At 49.4% G+C, this 22404-nt stretch overlaps 1 protein-coding gene across 3 annotated transcripts; it reads left to right on the top strand.

Moving 5' to 3' along the window:
• The first annotated feature begins 227 nt into the window (after positions 1–227).
• Etv3l (ETS variant transcription factor 3 like) lies at positions 228–13133 on the top strand. 3 transcript variants are annotated; one of them, NM_001395642.1, is made up of 6 exons: positions 299–747; positions 6419–6517; positions 6594–6831; positions 7040–7229; positions 7642–7753; positions 12160–13105. In NM_001395642.1, exons 2-6 carry the CDS (start codon positions 6457–6459, stop codon positions 12513–12515), a joined length of 957 nt encoding a protein of 318 aa, NP_001382571.1. In that variant the 5' UTR covers positions 299–747; positions 6419–6456; the 3' UTR covers positions 12516–13105. The 3 variants fall into 3 exon arrangements, with proteins under 3 accessions (XP_063138442.1, NP_001382571.1, NP_001382570.1); NM_001395641.1 differs by having other exon boundaries at positions 299–730; XM_063282372.1 differs by lacking the exon at positions 6419–6517 and having other exon boundaries at positions 228–730; positions 12160–13133.
• The last annotated feature ends 9271 nt before the right edge of the window (positions 13134–22404 follow it).

Genomic DNA, 22404 nt, shown 5'->3' on the forward strand with positions numbered 1-22404 from the left:
GCTGGGGGTGCGGATGCTTGATCTCTCTGGCTTTGCCCAAGGACATTGGGGCCTCCTCAGCATAGAGACTCAAACACAGAATCAGCTGAGACAAACTTGATGGGAAGTGTAGACTCAGGTCTACCCTGAAGGTCTGGGCTGCATATAGACATGGGGTTGGGTTTTTAGGGATGCCTGGAAGCTCGGATGCCGGATGCCTGGATGCCCGGATGCCCGGATGCCTGGGTGCCCGGATGCCTGGGTGCCGGATGTCCGGGTGCCGGATGCCTCTGCTGTTGCCCTGGTTTTCCGGCTGCTCTAACACCCTACCCTAGGGCAGTAGTGAGCTCACCCAGCTTAACTGTTTGCTGGAACTTTCATCTCCTGCCGGCCTTGCCCTGCTGCCCCTTAGTGCGCCACCTGGGATTTCTTGTTCCTGATGGGGAGTCTAAGGGCCAGGGTGGAGGTGTTCAGGAGGATCCCCTAAGGAAGGTTAGATAAGAGTATGATGAATGAGACCAGCGCTGTGGGAAGAGAGCGAGTGCTGGAGGCAGTTGTGGAAAGGGAGCAGCCCAGGGTAGAGAGAAACAGAAAAGGACAAGAGGCAAAAGTGGCAAGGCCAGCCATCACAGAACAGGGCTGGGTGATGGGTGGTGAAACTGAGACCCAGAGAGACCAGCCATCCCGGAAGAGAGAATGGATCTCCAAAGGCCACACAGAGAGCTGAGGAGGAAGCACAGGAAACAACCCAGTAAGAGGAGGCCACAGGTGGGAAGTAGAGCTGGATGGAGGGGAGGGGAGGGGAAGGGGGAGGGCGAACCCTAGCCAAGAAGGTTGGAGGAGGGACAGGGCCCCAGGCTAAAGCCTGTGACAACCACCTCCATGGCTCATTCGCCTAAGCATCCCTGAGAGCAAGATTTTTCCTAACCTTCAACGGCCATTCCTATCAACCCTATGGGAATCAACATCAAGTGTTTGGAGTTCTAAACCTTGGGTCACAGGGGTGGGGCTACCACCAGAGGCTAGGTGGAGATCTAAGACCCTTGAGGAAGGAGCTGAGGGAGGCTCTCCCCAAAGTTGCAATCCCCAAGAGAGGGAGGGATGCCAGGGCAGGGAAGAAGGACTTGAGCAGAGGCAAAAGGAAGCTGGCTGTTCAGCCAGGATCCTCAGCTGCACCACCCAAGTCCTGGCCCCTTTTGCAGCCTTAGCTAATGGCAGCAGCAGCCTCAGAGCCAGCCATCCCCACCTAAGAGCCAGGGGAGAGATGGGAAGTTTCCAATCAGACTGGGGAGGGAAGGAAGGACAGCCTATTCTGCCTCTGAGTCTCTCCCGCTGTCACTGTGGCTGTCACTGTCATCTCCTCTAGGTTCTCTTCCTTTTAGCCCCTGGTCACAGTCTGGTCTCGCTGTCCAGGATCTAGCTCTCTCCCTGGCTCTTTCAGGCATGTGTCTCTCTGCCTCTCGCTGCTCTGCACATCAACAGTCCTACCTGCCGCTGCTTCAGTGGAGCACTGAAAAGCTCAGTTTGTCCAGCCGATCTGGTTACTTGGTCCCTGGCATCAAAGGTCCCGATGACAGCATGACTTTCTTTTCATAACTTTTATTGATTTATTTTGTTTGAGGCAGGGCCTGCCTATGGCACTTTTGCTGCCCCCCAAACTCTTTGTAGCTCAGGCTGACCTTGAACTATGGGCAAGCATCCTGTCTCTACAAGTGTGAGCTACCCTATCTAGCACTACAAAAATTACTTTCACTGTAAGTGCCCATGTGTGTTTATCTAGGTATATGTGTCTGTGTGTTTGCATCCATGTGTGTCTGTTTGTTTATGTGTATTTGTCTCTGTTAATTGTGTCTGTGTGTATATACATGTGTCTGTGTGTATGTATCAGTGTGTGTCTGTGTCCATGTGTGTCTGTGTATATGCCTGTATGTATTTGCTCCTGTGTATCTATATGTGTATATCTGTGTTTCTGCATGAGTGTCTGTGGATGTCTCTGTATGTGTCTGTGTGTATGTATGTGTGTCTGTGTCCATGTGTGTCTGTGTGTGAAAATGCACGTGTCTGTGTGTATGCATCCATGTGTGTCTGTGTGTTTATATGTATGTGTCTCTTTCAAGTGTGTCTGTGTGTGTATATGCATACATGTCTGTGTATGTATCCATGTGTATCTGTGTGTATGCCTATATGTATATGCTCCTGTGTGTATCTGTGTATATCCTGTATGTGTATATCTGTGTTTCTGCATGTGTACCTGTGGATGTCTCTGTGTGTATCTGTCTGTGTGTATGTATGTGTTTGTATCTCTGTGAATCTATGTGAATGTGTCTGTGTGTATCTATGTGAATGTGTCTGTGTATGTCTGTGTGAATGTGTCTGTGTGTGTCTGTGTGTACCTCTATGTGTGTCTGTCTCTGTGTGCTTCTGTCTTTCTCATGCTTGCCTATTAGGTTGGCTGGCCTCTGGCTCTCTAGTGCTACTGTTGAAATTTTGTCTGGCAAGGAGCCCACATCCCAGGCTTGGTTTCCTTTGGGGCCAGGGCCTCCTGTCAGCCTTGCCTCTCTCCTTAGAGTTTCAACTCTCCTGCCCTGGTTGACCAATCACAGTTCAGTGCCTGAAGTCAGACAGACCTGTTCCCATCCAGCTCCACCACTTGGTAAGATCTTGAGCAAGTCTCTTAATCCTTTGAGCCTCTGTTTCCTCAGCTTACAAAGTGTAGCCAATCCCAACCTCAGAAGGCCATTGTGAGGAATTAGTGAAGGAACATAACAGGAGCGGCACCTCATCCTGAGCTGGTGACAGCCCCAAGTTCACACCCCCTGCGACAGTGAAGGGTGAAGCAGCTTGGGAGGTTTGCTTTGGCGGCACGCCCAGCCGAAGCCTCCTTCCCTGTTGTTCTCCTCGTTATCTCTATTGCTTCTATTAAATAATGACCTAGAACCTACTTGTGTTGTAATGAACGCTTATACGGGCCAAGGGGACTAACATTATTAGTAATCAGACAGATGGCGATGGTAAGAACAACGGCTTGCTGCAGTAGCCTTTCCAGAAATGCAAAATGCTCTGGAGAGCAACGACGATCATGCCAGACTGGGCTATGGTCCTTTCTGACTTACGGTTCCCAGTATTCATCCTGTAAGCCACTGTAGTAATCTCACCATGGGTGCTGCAGGGCTGTTCGCAGCCAGTAAACAGAATGCACCCGATCTCTGTACATGCTGCCTATAGCCCACGAGAGCCAGAGCCGGGGCCCAGGGAACAGGTCATGAAAAGACAGAGTAAGATGCTCCCAGCCAGGGAAGTCCTACACCAGTGTGTAGATTAAGGTGACACAAGGGATCAGCTAGATGGCAGCAGATAAAGGGCTTGCAGAGCAAGCCTGGTGACCTGAGTTACATCCCTGAAACCATTTAAAAGGGAAAGGAGAGAACAGATTCCACAAAGTTGTACTCTGACTGCCACAGGCATGCCATGGCACTCGTACACACACACACACACACACACACACACACACGAATACATTTTCAAAGATTTATTTTCTAAAGTGACACACAAGGGATTAGGGTTAAGTGACAAAGACAGTTGATATGATTAGCAGTGGAGCTGAAAGCTACTCTTCTCTGGGGTTCTTCCACTGACAGCTTGGGGCCGCAGGCAGGAAAGGAGGAATTTACAGGAGACCCTTGGCTAGACTTCCTGGAGCTAAGGCTTTCCACACCAGAACTGGCAAGCTTCTGGAGGACTCATGAGCAACTTGCAAACATGCCCGTATTGGGAGGAAGCTACTGCATAAAGAGTGGGAGAGTCACCCCTCACCCCCTACCACTCTGGTTTCATGTTTAGGTTTGGGGGTTATTTGCTTTTGTTGTGTTTTGGGCTCTCTTTTGTTTTATTTGTTGAGGAGACCTCAAATTTGCTATGTAGCTGAGTTTGGCCTTTGTGCTCTTGTCCCTTCTGCCTCTGCTTTCCAAGTGTTGGGATCAGCCATGCCCTAAAACTGTTTAGCCTTTGCTCAGGTAGGAGAGGAGGTGTCAGCAACCTGCCTATCTCCATGGCTGGATCATGTAAATCAATCTCTCTCTCTCTCTCTCTCTCTCTCTCTCTCTCTCTCTCTCTCTCTCCTCTCCTCTCCCCCTCTCTCTGTTTCCCTCCCTCTCTCTGTCTCCCTCTCTCTCTCTGTCTCCCTCCCTCTTTCTGTCTCCCTCCCTCTCTGTCTCTCTCCCTCCCTCCCTCCGTCATCCCCCCTCGTGACCCTACATGTGCCTAGTTCCAGAGCACATTCATGTCACTAACCCTACATGTCCAAGGCTCTGGATTCCCTTATTTTCCTCTTCCTCCTCCTTATCCTTCATTTTTAAAAACCAGGGTCTTACTGTGTAACTCAGGTCCTGGAACTCTGTGTAGCCAAAGCTAGCCTCCACCTGTGAAGATCTCCCTGCCTATGTCTCCTGTGTGCAGGACACTCTAGGCTTTTAGCCCATACCCAACTAGAATCTTAGGAGCCTTGCTCTGAGGTCTTGCTTTCCAGTCTTTAACTTGTAGAAAGGCCTTGGGGAAGTGCCATGACTGCTGGGGCTCAGAGTGGCCTCTAAGACCTACTATGTTCTAGAGGTTTCTGACACTCAATCCACCATCCAGGGATGCAAGGCCACAACACCTCAGGGCATGTCAGACATGTACTATCACAGGTCCCACCAGCCCGTGTGATCAGTATCCACATTTTGAAGACTTGAGATGATTGTAATTCTCATTAAAGTCAAGAAACACTGCCACACACAACATGCTTGAAAGTCCCAGGGAAACTCAGAAAGGAAGATTTGTGACTACAGCTATGCAGCTATGCTGAAGGGTCTTGTTAAGTCTCTCTCTTCCTCTCTGCCTGCCCCCTCCTGTCCTTTCTTCCTCCCTCCTCTCTTAAGTCTCCTTTGGAATGGCAGGAGGTTGCTATATACCAATGTCTGTCCAATGTCTATGTGTCCCAGAGACCTCTACTATGGTCTAGTTGAGAATAATGCTTTCTTCATTCTGAACTCACCAGCTTGGGAGTCCCAGAGCCAAAAGTAGCACCACCTGAGCCACCCCAAGAGCAGGTTCCACATCCTTCTCCATGGCCCTCCTTCTCCCCTCTCATTCATCTTGTCCTCTTCACACTATTCACATCGACTAGAGGCAGTAGAAGCCAGCATCCTCTCTCTAACCCAGGTTTGCTTCAATGCCTCCTCTCCTCCCACCTCAGGCAGGCCTGTCTTACTGGAATAGCTCTAAAACCTTCCTCTGCTCCCCATCACCCTGCCCCTGAGAACTGCAAGACCCTTCCTCCTTGCCCATAGCTTACCAGGCACCTACGAATACAAGGCATAATGCCAGGATGTAATCCAAAGGGCTAGCACTAAACAAGACAGCAGGGTTCCTGTGCTCTGAGGGAGAGCACAGCTGTCAAAAAGTGACCCTATTGAGTGATGGCTTGAACAACAGATAGGCTGAAAGGGGAACTACGTGGGATTAGCATCTCAGTGCACAAAATACATCACACAAATTCATGAAGGTTTCATGCTGTCTTTGGCCCCACTGGGCTCCTCTTCAGCCAACCTGGCCTCCTTGGGATATCTTGATGGCCCCAAAATCAAGATCTAGACTCCTTTTTCCAGGAGGTGCTACCCACCAAGACGATCTATGATGTGTGAGTCAGTCACTCTTAGGACCTGGCTGGCCTCGTCCATGGTGGCTGCCATCTCCAGAAAACCCGAGAAGCTCTCAAAGCTGGGTCTGCATGGCCATGCTGAGAACACACAACTTTTACTGCTCTAGAAAGGGATATGGCCCAGCTGGGTACAGCTGACTGACGCTATGCACCAGGCATTTGGGCTTCGGTGGAAACAACACAAAAATCCCCACCTTTCTCCGACGTGAAATTGTTGTGAAGTTACTAGAATGGGCCACCAAGTTGGCCAGTAATCCCAACACTCAGGAGGTAGAGGTAGCAGGATCAGGAGTTCAAGGTCAGCCTCAGCTAAATAGTGATCGAGATTCAGCATTGACTACACGAGAACCTGTCTAAAACAACAGAAACGGTTACCAGTGTGTATTTATGCCACTGGTATGCATTCTGTACTCAAAGTTTAGGGGGGGAGGGGGATCCTTCCCTCTTCTCTTCGTAAAAACAAAATCCTGCTGAGCCCTATGGACAGTTTGTCCCTCTGTCTGACTCCATGTGGGGTTAGAATGGAGGACCATTTGCCTTGGGCTTAGACCCAAGCCACTGCCCTGGGGCAGTCTTTGAGAAGTAAGGAGGTCTGCACAGAAGCTGGTCTGTATATACGAGAATTCTTGCCTTAGCTTCTCTTTTCTGTCCTGAACCCCTTCCTTCCTTCCTTCCTTCCTTCCTTCCTTCCTTCCTTCCTTCCTCACCTCCATCTTTTCCCTTTTCTCTTACTTTCCCCAGGCCTTCAGTCCAAACTCAACCCTCTCCTACCACCCACCATGTACTGCAACTGCTTCTCGGAAGGCATCCGGGCTGCCCCTGTCAACTACTGGATCTCAGGTAGGCCTCCCTGCCTTGAAGCTGACTTTGGTAGGGCCTGAGGACAGCAGGTGATGCTCACACTGCCCCCCCACAGGTCTGGCCTTCCCGGATTGGGCCTACAAAGCCGAGTCGTCGCCAGGTTCCCGGCAGATCCAGCTGTGGCACTTCATCCTGGAACTGCTGCAGAAGGAAGAGTTCCGCCATGTCATCGCCTGGCAGCAGGGAGAGTACGGGGAGTTTGTCATCAAGGATCCAGATGAAGTGGCTCGCCTCTGGGGCCGCAGGAAGTGCAAACCACAGATGAACTATGACAAGCTGAGCCGGGCCCTCAGGTGAGAAGACAGTGGCCAGCAACGGGAGAGGCAGAGCTCAAGGAAAAGGGCTGTGGTTCCTGGCACTCCAGGCTGCTTGCCACTCTTGCAGGGCTTGGGTAACGCCCTCACTGTGGGAAGATGGCTGGTGCCCTCCAGCAACTTCCAGACTAATGGAGAAGCCTTCCAGTCTCTCCCTTCCTCACAGAGGCAACTCTCAATTCTCTAGGTATTACTACAACAAGAGGATCCTGCACAAGACCAAAGGCAAGAGGTTTACCTACAAGTTCAACTTTAGCAAGCTCATTGTAGCCGACTGTCCTCCATGGAAAGTGTGGACACCCTCCACCCCTTGCCTGCTGTTGAGGCCCCCTGCCCTTTGTCAGACAGCCTTGGTACCTGTGGCTGAGCAGAGTGAGGTAGGCATGAGTCCCTGTTCGCAGAACTCTGACAGGACCTGTAGTCATCAGTCCTAGAGGCCCCTGGCCACTACCTTAGAGCCCTCCTGGTCTCCAATGGTCTTCCATATTCTAGTCCCTGAGAGCTTTGGGATCTGCTCTTTGTGATCCACACCCACCTGTGAGGAAGGATGATTTCTGTGCTAGGTATTATCTTTTAGTGGTGGGTCCAGAAGGAAGGCTAAAATTGTGCAGGGGAGGGTCCAGGGAGACCGAGACAGTGGGCAACTCACAGCAGCCACCGGTTGCTTGGGGATCGGTATGGGACTATTTCATCATATTAACAACTGGGTGATAGCCTTGCTATGACTTACAAGACTACACTCCAGAGAGAGCCTGTCCCACCCAAGCTTTCCTTCTCCTCCCTTCTCAGCCCCTTCGTAGCATGCTGTGCACACGGGCCACAGGAACTCAGCCAGCTCGAGAGAGAACCCCACCGCAGCCACCAGAGGCCTCTGGGGACAAGGACAGCAGCAGCTTCAGCAGTGAGTGTTGAGCACAGAATTGATGGGGATCTCAAACAGAGGTGGGGAGCCTCCCAGGGCCTGCCTGGCTAAACATATGCCGAAGAAGGCATGAGATAGAGATCTTCATTCAGGCAGTGTTTAGCGAGTCTAGCTGTTTACTGGGCATGGGGCGCAAACAGGAAAGATAAGCTGAGTAAGAAGCAGAGGCTGGTAGGAAGTAGAGATGGGAGGGCTGCCATCACTACGGGTGCTGGGAGGGCACAGAAGAGCGCTCTGGGATCCCTGGGAGAAGAGAAGTGCAAAGATGCCGCGCAGGGTTGGGGGTTTAGTTCAGTGGTAGGCACTGGGTTCGGTCCCCAGCTCCAGGAAAAAAAAATGCCGCACAAAGGGAAAAGTGGGAGCTGTGCAAATCTGGGAAGCGTATTGGTAGGATGAGTGGGAAAGCAAAGGGGGCGTGGGAGACAGTCTGCCAGGCCAGCAGCTCACCGGGTCCAAAAGGCCTCAGAAACCATTTGAAGAACGGAGAGTTCAGGGGGAAGAGGTGTTCAGGTTTTCGTTTCATTTATTTGTTTTTGTTGGTGCGGGAAACAGAACCCAGGGCCTTTATAAGCTCATGGAGCACTCTACCTACGGAGCCACACCCCCGCTTTCTATTTCACTTTATAAACTACAAAAGGTTTCAAACTGAAAACGATCTGACTGAAGGTTTCTAGACCTTATGATACAATGTCGGGGCGGTATGCATTCCGTGACAGATATCATATCTAGAAGTTTGAAGTTTGCCCTTTCCACTGGCTATGAATAGGAGGTGCAGGGAGCCGCCTCTCCAGTCACCTACACAGCAGGGCAGTAAACAGTCAGCACTCCACAGCACGCACTCCACAGCACGCACGCTGCGCGGCTGAACTGACTCATTCCGTTCGTTATATACACCCCACACGCTCTTGATCTGGGTTATTTTTAACCCACACCTCGTTTATCAGCACATAACCCTGTCATGAGCCAGCGAGCATCTGTATGCAGGCTGTGTGTGGCTGGGACCCTGGAAGAAGTCATTCTCTTATTGGAAGGTTTTTTTATTATTTTAAATTATGTGTAGGGGTGTGTGTCTGCATACGGGTATGTGCATTCGAGTGAAGGTGCCCTCAAAAGGCCAGAGGCATTGAACACCCTGGAGCTAAAATTATAGACAGTTGTGAGCCCTCTGACAGGGGTGCTGGGAATAGAATTCAGTGCTTCTGAGAACAGTAGCTTAACCACTGAGTCATCTCTCAAGCTTCCGTTGGGAGGGTTGTTGTAGTTTGGTTTGGTTGGGGGGGTTATTGTTTGTTTGTTTGTTTGTTTGTTTGTTTTTAAACAATCTAAGAAGAAGACTCTAGGACGATGGGGTGAAGAAGGGACCTCAGCTGAAAAGAGGTGGGCAGACAAAGTTCATGTTCTTTCTTCTTTCATCAGATGTTTAATCAATCACCTCCTGTTTAATGTGTCCTCTTGTGTTTACTGTGCCTTGACCCCAAAGGAAACACCATAATTTTCTAATATTATTTATTTAATGTATAAATATACTGTAGCTGTCTTCACACACACCAGAAAAGGGCATCGAATCCCTCTACAGATGGTTGTGACCCACCACGAGGTTGCTAGGAATTGAACTCAGGACCTCTGGAAGAGCAGTCAGTGCTCTTAACCGCTGAGCCATCTCTCCAGCCCTGAAACACCATGATTTTAAGGAAGAAAGTTTTACTGTTTTTTTTTTAAATACGACTTTTAAAAAGTAATTTATTTTTATTTTTGTGTGTATTGTTGTTTTCCCTGCATGTGTGTGTCTGTGTGAGGGTGTCAGATCCCTCTGGAACTGGAGTTGCAGGCAGCTGTGAGCTGCCATGTGGGTGCTGGGAATTGAACCCGGGTCCTCTGGAAGAGCAGTCAATGCTGCTAAAGCTGAGATGTGAGCAATGCTGCCTTTCTGAGGCTTTTAGTCAAGAGGCTAAAGGCTCTACTGATGGATACGCTGTGTTACTGCTGCTTGGCGCAAAGGGGGCAGACACTGAGGGTGATAGAGACAGCAGGGAAGACTTCCTTAGCAAATGACTTTGAGCCAACTTCCAAAGTGCACACAGGCTCAGCTGAGTTTGCAGGAAGGAAACAGACCAGGAGGTCAAAAGCCTGGAACAGAAAGAGGGACTGGGAGCAAGCTATCGGTGGTACTTCATGATGGGGTAAAAGGAGAAGGCAGTCACTGATAGACACCAGTGACTCTCAGAGCAACTAGGTCAGGATTTCTGTGGAAAGATCCAACCCAAGTGTCTTCTGCAGAGGTCTATGCCCCTCCACTTCAGGCAGTTTTGAAGATAGGGACTACCCACGTTTACCCACCACAGTGTAGGGCATGGGGCAGGCCATGGATGCAGCGTGGTTGGGCCATCAGTCTGGCATCCTAGAGCTACCAAGCACATGGAGGGCTTCTCTGTTTCTCCAAGCCCCTTTTCTTCTAGCACCAGAGTGCTGAGAATAGTAAGCTTATCCCTCTGGAGCCGGCTGCTTTCCTTTCCTTCACGAATATACACATTCCCTCCCTGTGCTTGGGTCCTGAAGGATATAAAGGTTTTAGGTCAGCAGAGGGCTGGTAGCAGTCACTTGTCACACTTCTCGACTGGAGTTCCACTTCGTGCTTTCCCTCCATCCTCACTCAGATCATGCAGTACCAGGAGAGGGAGTTGCTGTTGGACACTCAACCAGGTTCAGGAAATGGGGGAGACTCCAAATATCTCCTCCTCATGCCCATTAGGCTACAGTATGGACACAACCCTGACCCCAGGAGCTCCTGGGCTCACAGCCTTTCTGTAGGACAACAGCCCTTACCTCATCTAAGGGTCTAAGGAGAATGACACTGGCCCACAGAGAAAGAATATGGTGGCAGAAGGAGTCCACATGTTTTCTCATGGAGAACATTCTGACTATTTTAGTCCCTCACAAATGTGACTTGAGAAATATTCCTAGCTAATGAACATCTATATTAATTAATACCTGATCTGTTTTCCCAGGTTTTATTCACTATATCACACCCATGTGACCCCACTAGTCTCTTAGCAAATTGATGTGACCTTGCTGAAAGAGGAACACTTTAGGCAGGCTCGCTGAAACAGAAAAAAACATTTTGTGGAGCTCTGTCTAGCTATTTCCAGGAACTCCAGCCTGGGCAACCCCTGTAGGGGCCTGGCAGGTGGGAGGGGAAGAAGGTGGGTCTGGATGGAATGGAAGGAGGCAAGGGAATTATGGGACCAGCATCAGACAGAAGAGGACTGTGGTTCTCACACATGGTCAGCCCCAGGCTCATAGTCATGAACTCCATGGGCCCCTTATTACACATACTCTTAGCAGATGCCACTTGACCTTAACCAGGAGAGAGGACTTTATGGACCAGGCAACAGAGGCCTTCATAATTAGATGACAAGCACCTGTCCCACAACCAATTCTTTATCCAGTTAAATAAAATCTGGAGCCTTTGAGCAGGGTTAGAAAGAATAAAGGGTAGAATCACTGGGTTAGAACACAGAATATTCACTCAGTCTCTCAACACATTTTTACTGTGGACTTAATCTATTAAATCTGGACTATATTCAGGGAAGAATACATCCCTAACTATGATTTCTAACAGAGCCATGTGTCCCAGGAAAGGTGAGGTGGGAGAGGACAGCAGGAGCAAGCGCTCCCACAAGGCTCTTAGAGTCTCAGGAAATTCCATCCAGGAGAAATATGAACCAAATGAGCAAAAAGAGGTAGACAGATGACCCACACACACACTCCATCCCCCACCCCAGCCTCATTGGGAGAATACTTACCTAAAATGCAGGAAACCCAAGGTCTGTGACTCCAGCACTCCGGAGGTGGGGGTCAGGATAATCAGGAATTAAAGGTCATCTTCAGCTGCAGAACAAATCCAAGCCAGCCTAGCTCTGTGAGATTCGGTCAGAGGAAAAGGGAATGGAAGGGAGGGGGAGGGAGAAGGGGGAAGCAAGAGAGGAGAGGGAAGGGAAGAAGAGGGAGCAGTGGGAGGGGAGGTGTCTTAGTTAGGGTTTTACTGCTGTGAACAGACACAAGGCAATTCATAAGGACAAAATTTCTCTGGGGCTGGCTTATAGTATCAAAGTCCATGGTCATCAAGGCAGGATCATGGCAGCATCCAAGCAGGCATGGTGCAGGAGGAGCTGAGAGTTCTACATCTTCATCTGAAGGCAGCAAGAAGACTGGCTCCCATGTGTTTAGGAGGAGGGTCTCATTGCCCACCCCTACACCTACTCCAAAATGCCTTACTTCCCAATGGTGCCGCTCCCTGGGCCACACTATCACCACAGGAGAGGGAAAGGGCAGCAGAGCATCTCGGGGAGTGGTGCCCTCTTGACCATTTCCCTTTCTGTCTCTAGGCTTTGGCTCTGTCCTGGGCCCAGGTTGGCAGAACCCTTGCTGCTGTTTCTGGAACCACCAAGGTGATCTGCCCAGCTTTGCTTCCTTTGCTCCTGTGCCCTGCCTCTGCTGTAACTGGGCCCACCTCTCAGGGCCCATCTTGCCTCCTCTTTCCTCAGAGCAGCCACTTTTGGAGTCCTTAAAGCCTGGTCCTCGGCTCCCCGGCCCCATGTGGATGCCAGGTGCCTGGCATTTTCCAGGGCTACACCTTCTGGCCAGGCTGAGACAGGGCACTGAAGCCCCTGAAGTTCCTCAGGCCCCGGGAATTGGTGGTAAATCCTGGCCCAGGGCCAAGCAGGCACCTGGATTCCAATGAGGGACTCTCCTTAGCGACTCGGGGACTCAAACTTGGAAAAGGAATCCCTATGCCCCCAATCCAGAGAACATGATAGCCATGTGGCCTTCGGATCCCCCTTAATCCTGCCCCCACTTTGTATCACTGGAGGACCCAAAGGGTGAAGCTGAACCAAGGAAGGTCAAATGTGGGCGTGAGGAAACAGAGGTGGTGCTCCTCCCCTACTAGCAAATTGCTATCAGATAAAGGAGACATTGTTAACTAAATTCTTTAATTTTTTTTTGGAAAGAAATGAGATTAAGGGTTTCTGTCACTAAAATTGTCTCATGCCTACCCCCAAGAGGAAATGAAGGGGCTTTTGGCTTGAGTCTTAGGTCTCTTTCTCCCTCTCCGCTCATTCCCCACCCTGGCTAAGGTTTCCTGGACCCTTCCCACACCTTCACATATTTCTCTGTCCTCTGTCAGCTCAGCCACTAGGAACCTCTGTCCCAAGAAAGTTCTTGATTCTGCCTCCATGACCCCAAGCTCCAGGCAGGTGCAGAGAGCGGGAGGGGTTGGTTCTTGCATCTGTGTAATACTCCACCGCTAACTAAATAAAAGTAATAAAAATGCCCTTGGCCCCACAGCCTTTCTCCGGTGCACCCTGGTCTTGGCTGAGTTCCTTCTCTGTTCCGACCAGTGGTGGTGCCAAATGCAACACAGGAGTCCTGCTGGGAAACGCAGAGGAGGGCCTAAGGCTTCGAGTGGGACCGGAATCACCCAGCGAAGCTCCTAGTGTCACACCAGAGAGAGGGGCAGTGGTGAGCCACGAAACGAGGGAAGCCCGTCCCTAAGAAAGAACAGCAGAGAGAGTTGGGGGGGGGGGTTGCCAAAGACCTTAAGACTCCCGCAGAGGACCTCTGGGCAAAATTCTAATGGTCCAAGTGGGAAAGGAAGCTGGTGCTAAATGTCCTCTGCCTTTGGGTTCCTGAGGATGGGCAGCAGGGCTGACTTGAAGCACCTGGTACCAGAGAACAAAGAGAACACATAAGAAAGAGCGTCTCTGTTTACCCTCAGATGAGTCAATGGGGAAGGACGCAGCACAACCAAAGTCACTGAGCCATGCGGCTCTCCTGCCTCTAGGCTCTCAATTACATGGCCTGGGTCTGTCTTCTACCCTTTTGGTGGAACAGCTCATGATCTGGGAAGGCCCAGAGGGGTTCTACTGTCCATTCCAAGTTCCTCTTGGAGCCTCTCTCACATTTACTTCCTGCAGCCTCACTAGGCCTCGTGACCATACATTGTCAATCAACTAGAACAGGTAAGAAGAACGGCAGAGGGCATGACATACCCTCATCCACTGAAAGGCCAAGACAGTCCCAAACTGGGCCTAGGTCAGGAGAAAGGGTCTCTGTCTCCCTCCCTCAGCCCAGTGCAAAAACAAAACAGCACCACCACCCTACCTCTCACTCCTCCCAAGGCCATGCCTCATCCTCAGCAGGTGAGGCCCAGCACAGAGCTTTCCTATTGCCCTGCCCAGGTTAGGAGACAAAGCAGTGCTCTGCAGCACCAAGAAGTGGATGGTACACCCACCGGGCTTGTGTCCTGTTCCGTGACTAGCCCTGAGGACAGGGGTTTCTCCGTAAAAAGAAAGGATGTGTTCTCTACCTGGCCCCACGTCCTCCCCAGTGGTGTGTGGTCACTGTGGTCCCCGTGTTTCAGTGATGAAAAATGCTTTAAGGGTCTACATTCTATGACTTCCCCAACAGCTAGGTAAAGCCCACTGTAAGGGTTTGCTTCCAGGTGGCACTTTGTGCTGTAGGCCACAGATCTCAGTGAAGAGATTGTGCCACCACAGGCATTTTTTTCCCACTAAGTAATTTGTTGTTACTGAGAGCTGCCCTGTACAGTCCTGAATACTTATCAGAACATGGACTCCGTACCCAGCAGATAGTACCACCAGCACCTGCGTCAATTCGACTGCAGTAACCCAAAATGCCTCCAGACAGTGCTAAATGTCCCCTGGGGAAAGGGGAGAGACTGCCCTGGGTTGGGGGTGGACAGCTACTAAGTTCAGGAAAACCAGGTCTTCTGTCAAATAGGGAAGTAGCTTCCAGAGAGCTGTTGGTCTTCACGTTGCAAGAGTGCCCTCTGGTGGCTGGAGTCGGTACTCTGAGCTCAAAGCTCAGGACTTGTGTACAAAGTCTGTTGGTACAGGAATGACTCCAACTTGGAGCCTCTGAGATGAGGAAGTGAACTGCAAAATGCGGATGCGGATGCAGATGCAGTGCTCTCCCTTGTCAAGCCCCTTTAAATATAGTTGTCAGTCTATCAAATGACCAATTGCCTAATGCGACAACACAGGCAGTGGAGGTTGTCCGTTTTTAATATAATCATGTCAGCCACCTACCCCAGATTCCACGCACATTGTCACCCTGTGACCTTCGACCTCCTGTGGGGAAGGCACAGTGAGCACTCCGTGTTTCTTAGGAGCAGGACAGCAAAGCATGGTCAGCAACCACTCTGCTCCTGGGCCTTCCTCTGTGGCACCAGAAACCCTGGGAGACGCAGCAGGTCTTGAGAGATGAGACAGTCTAACTCCTGGGCTGCCAGAAGAGACCTCTGAGATCCCAGAGAAAAGGGGTTGTTTCGAATCACAGGGACGAGGAGCAAGATTAGGAATATAAATTTCTTAGTCATTAGTCACCATACTCACTTAGCTAGAGAGTTTAAAATCCGTTAGTTTGAGAGTCTGCTATGTGTGGAGAGGGACTTTTTAGAAGTGTCTCCCATGTAGGCTTTTTCATGTGGCCCCATGAGTAAGCACTTTCTTTCCCAGGAACACTCTGCCAGTTTGGTGCTGCATAAATTTGGTGTTCTTGGAACAGTGCTACAGGGCCTCATGACGTGGAAGGAGTCTTTGCACTAGAATACTCAGCTAAGCACAGGCTTGAAGGCTGCCTCAGTGTGTCTGTTGCTGTGCAGAGAAATCATGAGTATGGCAACTCTTATAAAGGAAAACATTTAACTGGGGCCGACTTTCAGAGGTTTAGTCCATTACGGTTACAGCGGGAAACATGGCAGAGTACAGGCAGACATGGTGCTGGGGAAGGAGCTGAGAGTTCTACATCTTGATCGTAGGTAGCAGGAGACTGCCACACTAGGCCTAACTTTAGGATATGAGACCTCAAAGCCCGCCTCCACAGTGACACATGTCCTCTGACAAGGCCACAGCCACTCCAACAAGGCCACTCCTCCTAATACTGCCACTTCTTATGGGCCAAGTAGTCAAACATAAGAGTGTATGGGAGCCATTCCTATCCAAACCACCACAGATGCTTAGAAACAGTAGCCCATGTTCGCTTCCCTGAATTGACGGCCGTGTGAATAATCCCTACCCTCTTCCTTTCATTCCCTAAGGAAGCTACCTTCATGTGCCACTTTAGGTCAGATATACTCTATACTGTTAGGGGGTTCTGTCCATTCAGAAATGTCATTGAATGTCTTGCATGAAAGCAGATGGCAGAGATCAATCATGGTGAATGGCAGTATGATGCTATCATGCAAATAGACGGTGCACAAGGCTGCTGGCAGTGGCATACGCTGCCCTGGTACTTTGTTCTAAGTAGGGGTATGAACTAAAATGATAAGAAGCGTATCTACCAGAGAATAAAAAACAGTTATAATCATTTTCAAAATTTTGGCACTATATACCATTGAACTGCTATGCCTCACGTGAGCAGCCTTGCAGCAATGGGCACACGCAGTACGTTTATTTACACTGATTCACCGCAAACATGTGAGTCATGGTGTCACATTCATCTCACTGGGTCATATGAATCTTTCAGGTACATATACTCTGATCTCACTACATTCACACAGCTGTATACACACACACACACACATGCACACACACACACACACACACACACACACACACACACACACACACACACCAGTAAATACAATCCAACAGACAGGAATTAAACGCTTATTGTGAATTTGTTTCTTTGGTTGGTTACTTGCTTGGTTTCAGATTTTCTTTATTATTGAGACAGAGTCTCACTATGTAGTCCTGGCTGGCCAGGAGCTTGCTGTGTAATCTAGGCTAGTTGTAATCCACCAGTTTCTGCCACACAAGGGCTGGGATTACAAGTTTGTGCCACCATTCCATGACTTCTACTGTGCTTAACATATATGTATCAGCCATGACTTCTACTGTGTTTACATATATGTATCATCCATGATTCCTACTGTGCTTACTTATATGCATCCATGACTTCTACTGTGCATACATATATGCATCTATGACTTCTACTGTGCTTACCTGTATACACTGCTGTCAGGAGGCTAGGGACAGGATAAAATTATTGAGTGAAAAATTGTGACACTGCAATGGCTTCAGACACTTGTCACTCAACTGACTTCCAGAAGGAGATATGTTTTCTAAAACTGCATTTACACACCACTTACTATGATGGTATGAATGAAAATACCCTCCTCCCCGTAGGCTCATATATCTGCATGCTGAGTCCCCAGTTGATGAATTGCTTGGGAGGGGGACAGTTAGGAGGTGTGACCTTATTGGAATAAGTGTATACTTGTCAGAGGAGGTGTGTCACTGTGGTGGCTGCCACACCTCCCACCATGATGAACATGGACTTACCCTCTGAAACTGTAGGCAAGCCCTCCAATCAAATGCTTTCCTTTATAAGAGTTGCCTTGGTCATGGTGTCTCTTCCTAGCAACAGACCAGTAAGATACCAGCGGCATCCTAAGTGCTTCCTGTATATCCTTCCAACCAATGCAAGGGTTTCGGGAGGCAGACTCTGTTATCATCCCACTGTGCAGGTAAGGACAAGTACAGAGAAAGGAAACCTGCTCAAGCAGATTCCTGCCAGGAAGCAGAGGTTGGGTGCAGACCCAAGCAGTCTCTTTACAGTCTGCCCAGGCATGTTGCTCCAGTGTGCCAAATGCAAAGCAGAGGCCTCCAGTGTACTCACCAGCAGCCCAAGACCTTTCCCTCCATCTGGAAAGAAGTCACAGGCGTAAAAGAGAAACTCGTCAAGCACTAGTCTTTGTATGTCTCTCATTTGACAGCAGAGAAGGGCAGCAGTTGGCGATACCGCCCTGTAGGCTATAGAACGCTAGGTCCTTTGCTCTAGAAGGGGTCTAGCTCTTGCATAGTCCTAGAAAGTCAGGATTCCTTGAGCCTTCTCCCAGGCTCCACAATCTCCCCGCCCCGGCTGCTCTTGTACAGTTCAGCAGCTTCTTCGCCTGTCTGCCTACTCATGTTGCAACAGTGCAGGGAGAGGCAGCAGAGGCAGCCGGGAGCGTCTCACAGAGCTAAGCAGCCAGCTTACACAGCACCAATCACAGTTGGTTACAAATGGTGCTTTGTGTTTGCACCAATCATTGCCCTGCCTCTTTCGCACCCCTCACAGCAGTCCCTCTGTCAGGCCACTAAAGGACGTGCTCCCACTCTGGCCTGTGTGAAAAGGGTGCAGGGTCATCCAGAGTTCACTGAAGCTGCTGAAAATCCACCCACTGCTGATTAAGACATCAAATAGCCCTGTCCCACAGGTGTCTGCTTATTTACTGCAAAATGAACACCACGGGTGCTTACAAGAGACTGACATTGATGTTAACAGTGATTTTAACAGGCTTAATAGTGCATAATACAACGGGAGGGGTGTCCCTGTGTAGCTGGGTGTCCTATTTAGGGTTACTTACTATTGCCCAGACGAAATACCCAAAAGCAACTTGTAGACAAAATAGTTTATTTTATTCATATTTCCACATAATAGTTCATCATCAAAAGCAGTGAGGGCAGGAACTCAAGCAGGACAAGAACCTGGAGGACAGAGACTGATGCAGAGACCGTGGAGGGTGCTGCTTACTGGCTTGCTCAGCCTGCTTTCTTATAAACACAGTACCACCAGCCTGGGGACAGCCCCACCCACAATGGGCTGTGCCCCACCCCATCTATCACTAAGAAAATGCTCTACAGCCGGGTCTTATGGAGGCATTTTTGTTTTCCAGTTGAGGTTCCCTCTTTTCAGATAAGTCTTGTTTGTGCCAAATTGACATAAACTAGCAAGCACACCTTCTCCAGTCTTTTCCCCCAGAGCCCAGGTACACTGCTCCCAGACCAACAACGGCATCCACCCCATAGATAACAGTAAGGATGATCAGTTAGGCAAAACGCCTACGTTGAATCCAGTTCAGTGACGGAGTCACTCTAAGCATGTAGTTGAAAGGATTCAGGATTACTCTGGAGGCTTGGGGAGGTAAGTGGAGCCATGCTTCCAGGCAGCAGTAAATCCGATGAGGTACATTTTGACTCCTGTCTTAAAGTTCTAGGCTGCATGTGACATCACTGATAAGCCCTTGCCACCAGAACCCTTCCCAGTTCTCTCTTTCTTTAGGCTGTTCCTCCTCATTTGGGCTCCTCTTACACCTTGGCCTTCAGTGCTCTGGAGAGGGCTGCCTACAACTCTGTATCCTACACCTGCTTCCCAGAAGCTCGCCATGTCTTTCCTTGTCTTATTCACAATATGAACACTGACTCTTTCCAGGTCCATGTGGCTCAAGCATCAAGATCTCTGGCCCAGCCATTACTGAGCATCTCTGCCTACATTTCCCACGTGGCCTCACATCTAGGGCTCCCTTCCATACCTCCCCTCCTATCTAATGCTTTAGTTAATGATGCGACTGGTCCATCTACACCCAAGCAGAAACCAAGGTGTCAACCTGTGTTTTCTTCCCGCTCAGCTGCTGTACCAGGCAGTTCTCAAGTCCTATGGGTTTCACCTCCTAAATGCCACTCAAATCTGTTCTCATCTGGACAGCTCTACATTGGTATACCTTCATCCGCCTTCAGCCTTTTAGCCCACCTTGTGCCTTTCCAGACTCTATTCTAAAGTACTCGTACATCTGTTTAAAACACTCATCTGAGGGCTGGAGAAACGGATCTGCTGCTCTTAGAGAGGTCCCAGGTTTGGGTCCCAGCACACACACGGCAGTTCACCACCACCCATAACTCCAGTTTCAGGGGGATTCAATGTCTTATTCTGACCTCCACAGGCAGTACGGACATGTGGTGTACATGCAGGCAAAACATATACACGTAAAATTAACGTCTTTGTTAAAATAGTAAGTAGAACGCCAGTCCAAGGCTGGACGTGGTGGTGCACCCCTCCCAGCACTCAGGAGGCACTCACACACCAAGCTCCTCTCACCCCTTCTCATTTGCAGAGATCACTGAAGCCACAGTACTAGGTGCTATCTAACTCATCACGTATGTCAAACCCAGTCCCTGGCATCACTTGTATTGAGTGAGAAAGAAGCATCCTGATGATCCAGGACATGATTTATTTGTGTATTTTTTTTATATCTTATTAAAAATGGGACACAAATATTAGCCCTCCAAAGAAATTTCTTCTCTGTAGGCATAAATTTTTTTGCAACCTACTTTTAATAAGGGCTCAGCCTCTCCTCTAGCCCACCACCCAGCAGAGGCAGTGGAAGAGAAAAGTTAGTAGGACGTGGGGGAGTGGGCCTGCTCAGCAGTAGTTCTTTGGGGGTGAGCTTGGTCTTCCTTGGCAGCAGTTCAGTCCCGTAGCGAGCACCAAATGCAACTCAGCAGCTGCAGACCGGTCCTCTGGACAGACAGACACCAGGCACGAACCAGCAGCTGTGGTTCAATCCTGAAGGTGCCCAAATCAGCCTGAGGTGAGGCCATGGAGCCTTGAGAGCAGTTCTTGGGCAAGTTTTTCTCAACGGCAGTTTTTCTCAGTCACGATATATAAGGTAAACAAATACATTCGTGTCTTTAGCGAAGAATAGCGGGACAGATCAAACCAAACCAATGCACAGTGGGAGACCAGCACTGTCTGTGGGGTCATACTCATACTCCTTCATCCAGCGTCCTTTCACATGTCTGCTGTATCCAAACATCCTCTCATCTGCCTCAGGAAAACAGTCTTTCACGTGTTTGCTTCCCTGGGCAAATTTTCATTTGATATGACTAACTTTTCAAAGAAACTAGGAGTTTCCACTTCACTTCTCTTTCCATTCTCCTTCTCCTTTGAGATGCCATCTCATTACAGCCATGGCTGTAGCTAGCCTGGAATTCTATGCCAACCTCTGACTTCAAATTCACAAAAATCTGGTCTGCCTCTGCCTCTGCCTCTGCCTCTGCCTCTGCCTCTGCCTCTGCCTCTGCCTCTGCCTCTGCCTCTGCCTCTGCCTCTGCCTCTGCCTCTGCCTCTGCCTCTGCCTCTGCCTCTGCCTCTGCCTCTGCCTCTGCCTCTGCCTCTGCCTCTGCCTCTGCCTCTGCCTCCACCTGCACGTCTGTCTCTGGCCCCCAAGTGCTGGGGCATTAAGTGTGCCTCTGCATCTGGCTCATGAGCTTCTTTCAAGTCCAAACTTCACCCAACACAAGGCTCAAGGGCTCATGCTGTACCCACACATGCATCCCAGAGACTGAAGTACATCTCACCACCACTCATCATTGTGGCGTGTCCCAACTGCCCATACCTCTGTGCTTTGGGTGACTGCTCATCCCTCTGACAAGATGACAGGATACACCCTCTTTTTCACCCTCTCCCTTTAGAGCTTTACTCAGTTATGTGATGTCATCAGTCTATCCTCTGAGCCTGGTTTTCTGCAGACACTGAATGTGTCTTGGTAGGTTTAATTATGAAGACGAATGTGTCATAAACGTTCTTTCTTCTGTACCCACCTCCCTCCACCGTATGTATGAAGGGAAGTGACAGCCAGAACGCCTCACACCTGCTTCTAATGCAGAGGTTCTCACCCTTGACCTTGAACACCTGCCGTCAGGTGCTCCTCCTTGGTCTAGCACGCACACGGAGACTGAGATCTTCATTCCCAAAGCCTAGCAAGCTCACAAACACCTCAAGGCTGTAAATCTAAGGAGCAAGCCAACACAGACCCCAGATGCTGACCCTGAGAACTTGATGATCCCAATCAGTGTGCATCACATCTGATGCTGCTTTTGCTTCTCATTCTTCATCCCCTTTTTCAATATCCCCAAGAGACAGGGATTTAGAGGAAGGAGTTTTAAAGTTTGCTTTTGGAGACTGTCCGGGAAGCAGGCAATGCTTGAGCACCGTCCACAGTCAGAGGCTCCAGAGGTTAAGAATTTTGCAAGGAGGGAGCTGGAGAGATGGCTCAGTGGTTAAGAGCACTGGCTGCTCTTCCAGAGGTCCTGAGTTCAAATCCCAGCAACCACATGGTGGCTCACAGCCATCTGTAATGTGATTCAATGCCCTCTCCTGGTTGAGTCTGAAAATAGCTACAGTGTTCTTATATATAATAAATAAATAAATACTTTTTTTCAAAAAAGATTTTTGCAAGGAGCCCCTACCAGTTCAAGTCATGGATGAAAAGAGTTTAAGAATCATGTTAAGCAGTGCTCAGAACTATAGGCGTATTCATTCAACAAGTATTTAATAAATTCCTCCTAAGTGCCAGGCACTGTTTTAGATTGAAAAAAAATCGGATCCTATTCTCCAAAAAGAACATTTTAATTCTGATTTAAAGCATTTGCCAGTTGCCAAGAAGTAAATTCCCCCATTACAATCAGTGACCAGCTACCTGACCATGGCAAATGTAGAACTGGGAAGACATGTGAGTAAACGCTGCCCTGAGCCAGTGTGAACAGACGCTGCCCTGAGCCAGTGTGAACAGACGCTGCCCTGAGCCGGTACAAACTGCGCAATGAGCAACACACATACAGACTACACTCATGAACTCTTAATCATTTTTATCAAGTGCTAAATAAATGCCAGATAATACTCTAGAACTTTATAGTCATATTTTGTCGGGGGGGCGGGGTGTGATAATCAACATTGTGAAGGAAAAGGTGGGATGGAGAGAAAGTGCCTCGGGCTCCTGCTACTAC

This window comes from Rattus norvegicus, chromosome 2 (assembly GCF_036323735.1).
Source record: "Rattus norvegicus strain BN/NHsdMcwi chromosome 2, GRCr8, whole genome shotgun sequence".
In the NCBI taxonomy this organism is placed as follows: Eukaryota; Metazoa; Chordata; class Mammalia; order Rodentia; family Muridae; genus Rattus; species Rattus norvegicus.

Bases quoted from the DNA above. Each gene is read 5' to 3' on its own strand.
- Etv3l (NM_001395641.1), top strand. From the start codon at position 676: ATGGATCTCCAAAGGCCACACAGAGAGCTGAGGAGGAAGCACAGGAAA. The intron at 731-6,418 runs GTAAGAGGAGGC...TACTTTCCCCAG, and splicing joins GAAGCACAGGAAACAACCCA to GCCTTCAGTCCAAACTCAAC. The intron at 6,518-6,593 runs GTAGGCCTCCCT...GCCCCCCCACAG, and splicing joins TGTCAACTACTGGATCTCAG to GTCTGGCCTTCCCGGATTGG.